Raw genomic sequence first — 9232 nt, forward strand, 5'->3', positions numbered from 1 at the left:
CCCCCCCCCCCGAGCTGTCTCCCTGTGCACACACAGCCCTGCTATTCTCCCATAATTGATCTCTCTGAGGAGTGAGATACACTTTAGTTTGGCTGGAAGCCACAGGAGTAGGTTCAATTCTAGACCTGAAAGGCAGCTAGGGGCCATTGTCGCAGGGGTTCCATCAGGCACTATCAGACCAGCAAACTTGGTCCCCCCCCCCTTTTTTTATGATTTTGAGTTTTGTTCTACATTGTTCTCCCACTCTCCAGGATCTCGTACATACATCCCCCTCCAAGTAGTTGACAGTGGTAGCCAGGCACCATCTAGTTCTTCTGGTCTCATAGTCAATAGGCTGAGGATGGCATTGTGTACCAGTCGCTTGGACTAATCATTTCCACACATCTTTGGTTTTCTTCATTATTCTTTGCTCTGGACAAGGAGAGACCCATCGTTGCATCTAGATGGCTGCTTGCAAGCTTTTAAGATCCCAGTTGCTACTCACCAAAGTAGGATGTAGAACAGTGTTTTTGTGTAGTATGTTATGCCAGTTGAGCTTGCTGTCCCCTGTGACCATGGTCCCGAGTCTAGGGCTGTAATCTACAGAAACAGATCTCTAGGTGTTTCTCTCACGGAGTTGCTGGGTGAGTTCGAACTGCCAAAGTTTGAGTTAACCATTTGCACCACCAAGGGACTCCACTAAAGCCTCACGTGGTTGTTGTCAGTTCCGACTCATGGCGACTCTGTGGTTAACCCTCAGGAAGGCCCAGGAGGAAGGCACATTATTCTCCTGTTTCATGGATGAGGACACTAAGGCCCTGAATGTGAAGTAATTTCCTCAAGGTCACCTAGGGAGTGAGTGGAGGAGCCAGGCACGTAGCTCTACCCACATACTACCCTGCCTCTCTGGCCGGGTCCTCACCATAGCTACATGAGGGTTAAGGGTAAGAAAACAGGGCCTCAAGAGATGAGGTCATTTGTCCAAGGTCACACAGCTGGCTGGCAGTTTCTTGGACAGTAGGTTTCAGTGTGTCCAATGCTGAGCTTATTTTGAGCCCCCAGTGAACACTGGCTGTGTGGCAGAATGGGGAATTGAACTCGTTTTGTCACGGAATCCATCAGCTAACTTGACTAAGACCCGACGTGGGCTTGTCTGTCCTTGAAGCTGGACGGCCTTGGGAGGTCGGATTGCCCTGAGGTCCTGCTGGTAGAAGTTGGTGTCTGTTCCCTGTTGGCCTCCATGGGTCCAGCCTGCATTTCCTCTGTTGGAGGCAGCTCCAGGAGGGTTCCCAGGACGCCATCTGGGCCTGCAGCAGGCTGCCCCCTCCCAGACAGCACAGCCAGCTCTCTGGTTCAGGTGCCCATGTTCCCGAGAGGGCCTCACCCTATGAAGACGTCAACTGGGAGTTTTTGGAATCTGCCCTGGGCCCAGGGAAAGTTTTCCTCATGTCCTGGCACTGGCAGATGGCAGAGTCCCTTTCCCAGCCCCAGTCCCTTTCCCATCTCCAAGAACCTGCCATGCCTCTCATGGGAGCCCCCAGTAAACTCACTGGATGGGAGGTGGGAGCTGTCTTTCTTGGACAGCACGTGTCTACCTACTCTGTCTAATTGATCCTTACAACTGCTTTTGGACAAAGCAAAACCAAACTCACTGCCATCGAGTCAATTCTGACTCATAGTGACCCCTATAGGGTTTCCAAGGCTGTAAATGTTTATGGAAGCAGATTGCCTCATCTTCCTCCCACTGAGTGGCTGATGGGTTTGAACCACTGAACTTTTGGTTAGCAGCCCAACGCCTTAACCACAGCAGTAGCAGAGCTCCTAGCTTTTGGACAGAGAGGTGATAATATCTCATGTTTTTTAGTTGAAGACAATAAAAATGGTGTGACGTGGAGGGAGGCATCTGGCCTCCTTAACTCCACATTGGGGAACTCTGGAGAATCGTTTCCAGTGTTAACTACCCAAGGCAGGTTCCTATGAGGCAGAGGTCAGACATGCTTCCTCTCTCCAGCCTTTGTTACGAATTGTGACACCACTTGTCCCTCCTGGTCATTTTCTACTCCTCTGCTGGGTTCGATAATTTGCTGCAATGGCCACACAGAACTCAAGAGATACTCATGATTATGTGGCTTATTAGGGAAGTAACAGGTGCAATTCAGGATCTGGCATGACTCAGGACACAGCTCTTTGATCAGGATAACCTCTTCTCAGCTGTGCCTGCACTCAGGCATTTCTCTGGCCCTTGCCACCTTGGGCCTCTTAGTCCAGCCTGGCCCTGGGCTCTGGCAAGTGTTAGAAAACTCTTTAGCTCCACCAGTAAGTGCCTGGAGGTACCCTACTCCACCAGTAAGCTTCCACCTGAAGACACTCAACTCTCTTTCACTCTGTGTGTCCTGGAATCTAGCTCCTCTAAGTGCCCAGAGGAACCCCATTCCACCAGCAGCCTCCTGCCTGATGGCACTTAGCTTTCTTGCTCTGTAGGCCAGGAAACCCACTGCACTGTCTGCTATTTCTCCTGCTCCTGATGCCGTTTCTCTGCTGCTGTTTCTTGCCATCTCTTGCCACCTCCATCCAGTGCTACAGCCCTCTTTCTCCTGGGTCTATGAGGTTCCCAGCACAAGGACCCCAGGCTCAAAGGACATGCTCTAATTCCATCTTTTCTTGGTAGTAGTCAGGTCCCCTTTTCCCACCTCTGGGATGGCTCATTTTAAACCCAGCAGGATCTTAAAATTGACTAATCCCCTTGTGAGGGTTCTATACACCTTATTTGTGTTGTCCCACCCCAACAAGGGTGCCATGCACCTTGTTTACATTATTAGCAAGCTATCCTATCCCCTTGGTGCTCCCCAAGCACCTCATTTGCATAGCCCCACCTAGGTATTCAGTGGGAGTTACAAGACCATGGTGAGAAAGGCCATATAAAAGCAATCCGTTGCACCACAAGGACAATGAGGCTCAGAAAGACCCAGTGTCTCATCTAAGATAACATGACCACAGAGGGGAGAGCTGGGAGGGAAGCCCTTGCCTGCTGTCTTCACAGCCCTGGCTCTCAATCTCTTTTTGTGTTGTGTCATACATGGGACCAACCACATGGGAGATGATGGCCAAACATTAGGTGACCAAGAGTCTTGTCCCCTTTCCAGAGTGCTAGAAAGATCTTGTATTGCCTAATATCAACTCCTGACAGGCTATGTATATGAGTTATACCTGCTTTTGAAAATGGATCCTGATTTTGAAATATATAACGTATACTTTTATTCAGGAAGTCTGTGGTCAATTCTTGTTAAAATTGGATTTTGTTTAGTGAGCTGTCTAAGAGCAAGATCTGCCAGCTCAGTGGCTTGGGCTCAGTAGTTCCTCCGGGACCGTGACAGGCCTTGTGGCTGGCCTCGTGGTTTAGAGCACAAGCTTCAGAACTGGGCTTGGGTTAGAATTCTGGTTCTGCCACTCACCAGATGTGGTTAAGAACAAAGACACTAGGTTGGATTCCTGCTTCCATTACTTGCTGTGTGGTCTTGGACAAGCTATTGAACCTATCTGTACCTCAGGGTCCTCAACTTTCAAAGAGATAGGGCTAATAATTGAACCAACCCTACAGATGAGGGTTAAACAAGATCGTGTGTGTAAAAAGTTTAGTTACATCTGTGGTAAGTGTCCAGTAAGTGGTGGGTAGTCGTTATCGTAGTTAACACTGACCCTCTGAAAGGTCCCTTAGGCATTCATGGGGTGTTCATTCTCTCTTCCTCTTCTGCCCCCTTGCAGGTGGAACTCCATGTCCACCTAGATGGAGCCATCAAGCCTGAAACCATCTTATACTATGGCAGGTAAGTCCAGAAGTTAAAGGCTTCCTCTCCATGATTTGGGTGATATCCAGAGGTCCCTAGAAAATTCCAGAGTTGTTGTTCCTTCCTGTTTCCTTATGGGAAGCAAGCCAGCTCCTGGCTAGAAGAAGGTGGTTCTGTGAGGCTGAGGGGACCTCAGCTCTGAGCTCGACACCCACAGTCCAACTCTCTGTCTTCAGTTCCTCTATTGGCCCTTGTCCTCCTGTTGTCAGGTGAAACAGGCCTGAGCTTCCGCCCCTCTGAACCTACACACACACACACACACACACACACACACAGGAACAATGGCAGTTCCCAGAGCTGAGCCAGTCACTCAATTTTGACAGGAGGAGAGCCTGTGCAGATGGCACATGGGATGCCGGGTACCAGTTACTGGGCATCTCCTACTCAGTACACTTAATCTCTCCACACTCGAGGGGTGGGGACTGCCACCCATGTTTTACTGAGGAGGAAATGGGCTCAAAGAAATGAGGACAGTTGTCCAAGGGAACACAAATAAGTAGTAGAATCAAGAGTTGAACCTGGGGCTGTCTGGCCCCCAGATGTTTTACTGCATCATCGTGGTAATGACTGCTCGGTGATATGCAGAAGTGGCACCTCCAGCCTTGGCCCAAATATCTTCATTTTCCAAATGAGAACACACTTCCTGCCTCAGCTCTCTCCACATGCTGGTGGCCAATGCCACCCCCAGCTCCCCCAAGTGAGGGGGCTTTGTCCCCTTCCTTTCCAACTTCAAGTGTTCATAGCACTTAAGAGCAGGGACTTTGGAGTCCAGTGGACCTGGATTCTCATCTGGACTGAACCATTTCCTTGCTGTGACCTTGACCTCTCTAACTTGAGAACCAGACCTTGCACCAGAGCCAGCTGGGAGGTGGGGCCCTCCTGCCACACTCCTGCCCCCAGCAGCCCAGCGTCCTTCACCTATTTGCTTAGCACTTCCTTTGGAGGGCCAGGACTCAGCCTGTCCGTCATTCTCTTGAGCAATTCAGCTCTGGACCCATACTTGAACACTCAAGCATCTGTTGATTTAATTTCTACTTAACTTTGTAAGTATTAATGTTGACTGTGTACCAAGCACCATTTTTAGTGTTTTCCTTGAGTTACCTCATTGAATCCTCATGACAACTGGTGAGGAAAGTGCTATTACTACCCTCATTTTACAGATGAGGAAACTGAGCCATAGACAAGTGAAGTACCTTGCTCAGTACGCAGAGGGCTGAGTCTGGAACCGAAGTCATCTGGCTCCAGAGTCCATGTGCCTAACCACTTCACCTACTAGGTAGAGGTTTGGATTAGTAACACACAAAAAGCTGAGCTCAGGGCCTGGCCCACACCCTGTGCTCTATAAATGGCACTTGGTGACATTGTTCTTATTAAGTGTAACATTAAGGACCTGGCTAAGTGAGGTGAAGCCTCCCAGGCTTATCTTTCTTCTCCTTTGCCCCCATCCAGCCATCAATCATTGCTGCATGGCCCCTAATGAGGTTGTTAGAGTGGGTTATCATGTGCCAAGATGGGCTCTAATCTCCAGATACTCATTAAAGGGTCATAGAGCACTCATTAGTGGGAGCAAGAAGGCAGGCGTGCCCAGGCCGAGTGGGGGGTAAAGGGGAAGGAGTGGCTGTAGAGGCAGCTGGTTTTTTTGGCTGGGTTGGTTTTTGGTTTCCCCCACCCAGCATGGCGTCTCAGAGCCAACTCAGAGAGCCTGTGCGGGGTGAAATGGTGCAGCAGGGGCTTGATCTCCAGGTCAGCAGGCAAAGGGACCAGGGAGGCAGTCCGACCCAGATGTGGGTACCTGTGAACACCCACTGGAGGACTCCCAAATGGAGTGTAGGGACTGCCAGAGGGGGAGGACAGGGAGCACTGGCTTGCCCCACCCCTGCCACACACACTAGCAGACCCTTCTCTGTCTGGGGCTCAGCCTGACTTTGCCTCCGTTCTTGGCCCTTCTCCCATGAGCCCCTTCAGCTCCTACGATTCCACCTTCTCCAGGGCTTCTCTGAGCTCTTTGTCAAGTCTCCTTCACAAGCCTGTCAACTCTTCTTCCAAAGCATGTCCTGAACCGGCCTCTGTCCATACCCTGATCTGGGCACCACAGCCACTTACTTTGGCTATTGCAGCAACATCCTGATTGGTCTCCAGGTGTCTGCCAGTCACTGTGTGCACAGCTCCGTAGTCAGATCTTCAAACAGAATCAGATCAGCTCACACTCCTGCTCAAAACCCGCCAAGGCTCTCATCTCATTCAGGGTAAAAGCTGACGTCTGCAGAGGGCCCTCAAGGCCCCACAAAGCCCATGTGACCTCTCTGACCTCTCCTCCCCTCCTGCTCCTTGCTGAGTACTCACTGGGTGTTTTCCAAACATGCCAGACTTAGGAAGCACAGAGAGGTTAGGTACCTTCCCCAATGTCACACAGCCTCAAGTACCAGAGCTAGACTTCAAACCCAAGGCACTTGCTTCTAAATCTGCTGTTTCTCAGAACAAGTAAACAGGCTCATTTGTTCTGCTTTGTATCCCTCAACAAAGCCATTATGTGCATTTTACTGATGAAGACACGAAGGTGGTTAGAGGGGACAGCTGCCCTGGGTTATATGGTAAAGAAAGGAGAAAGGTAGGATTTGAGGCTTTCTCTGCCCAACTCAACCCTGTGCTTGTCCTCCCTTCCTAGCTGAGGTCGAGCGTCCTGTGGGGGCAGCATGCCCCAGGGTGGGCTGCGGACTGGACGCTCCCCAGGCAGGGACTGTGGGGGAGTGGGGGAATGGGACCCTCCGAGGACAGCGCTTGGCCCTGTGAGGAGCCTCTGCTTCTGTGGAGGGCTGTTGGTGGCAGGAGCAAGGGCCCAGGAGCGACTCCTTCCAGACACAACTTTGGGCCCCAGATAGGTGGCGCTTTACAGCTCAGTCTGTGCCACTCTGGGGACGAGTCCGTGTGAGATGCTGGAGCGGGACTGCTATGTCCTTTGTTGCCCTTCGGGTGTCCTGTGTTCTGATTTCCCTCCAATCTGTTTCCTGGGTAGCAGCCACAAGGAGATTTTCTACAGGCAAATCACTTCACAGCCCTCCCCTGCTTAAGACCCTTCCCGGCTTTCCCCGCTTCGAGGACACCCTGCCAGCCCCGTGCGCTGTCTGACCTGCCTTCCTCTCTGGCTCACCCTCCCACTGCCCCTTTGCTCTCTGAATTTCCTCCAAGCCCCTCCCTGTTTCCTGCCTGAAGCCCTTAGCTAGGCTCTCCCTCCGTCTGCGACCTCCTCCCTCACACTCTCCTCTTTCCCTAACCCTCTGCTTCAGTTCCCTTCCCCTACAGGCTTTCCCTGGCCGCTGCGTCTAAATTGTGTGTTAAAAAGATCTCTCTTGGTGGCTGTTGGGAAAGGATACTGGATAAGAGGAGACTGATCCAAGGAGTGACTGGTGGGTTTGAACCACCCGCCTTCTGGTTAGCAGTCAAGTGCCTTGGGCACTACACTACCAGAGCTCCTTTTTCTCATCTCCTGGAGGATTTTAATCATAGGTGTGTATCTTAAGTTCTCTTCTGATCTCTGCATTGTTTGTGCCTCAGCGTTCCTTCTGCCTGTTCTCTGTCCCTCATGGGAAGTGTTTCTTGAATGTCTGGTCTTCGGTGGCTGCTGTTTCTTTAAAGTGGGGAAATGGAGGTCCAGAGTGACACCTGGAGTTGGGGCAGAGCCAGAGTAGAGAAGGCAGAAGTTCATTCACATCAGGAGGGGGGACCAAGATGCCAATGGGGAAAAAGAAGCTAGCCCCCACAGGGGTTGTGGACAGGTTGGGGAAAGAACTCTGAACTGGAGGCCAGCTCACCTACCTGTCGGGCCCTTTCCCAGCCTGCTGCGACGACCAAGTCTCTCTGATGTGCCGGCCAGACCAAGGGCGGAGAAGGGAAGTCCGGATGCCAGTGCCTGCCCCGGGAATTGTGAAGCTGGAGTTATTGCCTCTGATAACCCCTCAGCTGGCACAGGACCAGCTGGCTCTACCCACTCCTGGCGCTGAGGAGGAAATTGTGTACTTGTCCTTTCTCTTGTCTCCTGGGCCACCAGGATGTGTGTGTGTGTACAGAATCCAACCCAGTTTGTTCCCCCACGAGACTTCCTCACTTGTCATTGTCTTTGGGACAGGGGGTGCTGGAAGGATCTGGTCCTGGTTCTATGTGCCTTGGCCTCAGTTTTCCCATCTGTCCAATGGGAGAAGTAGGATGGAGAGGTCTCATTCCTGTCACAGTTCTAAGCTATCCCGTCAGGCTTGCCTTGGGCTTGTCCACTCCTTTCATTGTTTCTGTCTCCAGGAAGAGAGGGGTCCCCCTCCCAGCCAACACAGTGGAGGAGCTGCAGAGTATTATTGGCATGGACAAGCCGCACACCCTCCCGGAGTTCCTGACCAAGTTTGACTACTACATGCCTGCTATTGCGTGAGTTGCCCCTCACCCTGGGGCCCCTGGGGCCCTTAGACGACCAGGCCTGTGTCCCAGCCTGTGAAGGTGGGAGGAGACATTCTGAAACCCAGTTCTGCTTCTCACTCTTGTGTAGACTTGGGCAAATCTCTCTGTGCCTTAGGGCTTTGGTTTTCCCTTCTGGGAAGTGGCGTGAGGACGGAACTTCCTTCTGCTTCTGCAGAGAAGTAGCAAAGGGTAAGAGGGAGGAGCACAGGTGCCAGAGAGCTTGTTCCTCACTTGAGACGGGATTCCTTATTGGTTTTTTCAGTTTTCATTATTTACTTTTTTTTTTTCCCAGTATTCACCATTATTGCTTTGCAGGTGTCTTTATAATCCAATCTTTATTTGTCTTTGGTGGTTGGAAACATTACATATAACCTTGCAGATATATTGTCATACGTATATAGATACCTAAAAAATATAAAAATCATAAAAATTAATCTCATGATGAAGAAGAGTTGGACGATATTGGCATTTTTGTCAGTTGCAGTAGTCACTCCACTTGTGGAAGGTTCTGGATCATCTGGATTGACCCTGGGAATGGGGATGGTGTGTCTAGCAGGAAATTTTCAGTGAGAACTGAAATATGGTCTTCTTCTTCATGCATTTCACAGTAACAACGTCTCATTGCTTCTCAAATCTATTGACTTCAGCAAAGCAAAAATGGGTCCATGTTTTCAAGCAACTGAAGCCCCTGTTTGAGGTTAGAAAACTAAATCAATATGGCAGTGTTCTGAACAGTAAACCATCACACTGAACATCTGAGAGTACCAAATTCTGTGCTGCAACACTGTATATATGTAGTACTTATTACTGATGATTTTGTGGCTGTTGTTAGGTGCTGTTGAGTCGGTTCCGATTTATATTGACCCTGTGTGCATTCTCACAATTGCTATGTTTGAACTCACTGTTGCAGCCAAGGTGTCAATCCATCTGTGGTGGTGAAGTCTGTGTGTCAACTTGGCTGGGCC

At 50.5% G+C, this 9232-nt stretch overlaps 1 protein-coding gene across 1 annotated transcript in view; it reads left to right on the plus strand.

Annotated features, from left to right (window-relative positions):
- The window catches only part of ADA (adenosine deaminase), a 26571-nt gene that overhangs the window by 8070 nt on the left and 9269 nt on the right, over positions 1–9232 (plus strand). Inside the window, exons 2-3 of the mRNA XM_007938458.2 lie at positions 3742–3803; positions 8115–8237. Of these exons, the coding sequence (XP_007936649.1) occupies positions 3742–3803; positions 8115–8237 (185 nt within the window). The remainder of the gene's footprint in view (positions 1–3741; positions 3804–8114; positions 8238–9232) is intronic.

Source organism: Orycteropus afer, unplaced genomic scaffold (assembly GCF_000298275.1).
Source record: "Orycteropus afer afer isolate SDZICR_OR568_19922 unplaced genomic scaffold, OryAfe1.0 scaffold00049, whole genome shotgun sequence".
Taxonomy (NCBI): Eukaryota; Metazoa; Chordata; class Mammalia; order Tubulidentata; family Orycteropodidae; genus Orycteropus; species Orycteropus afer.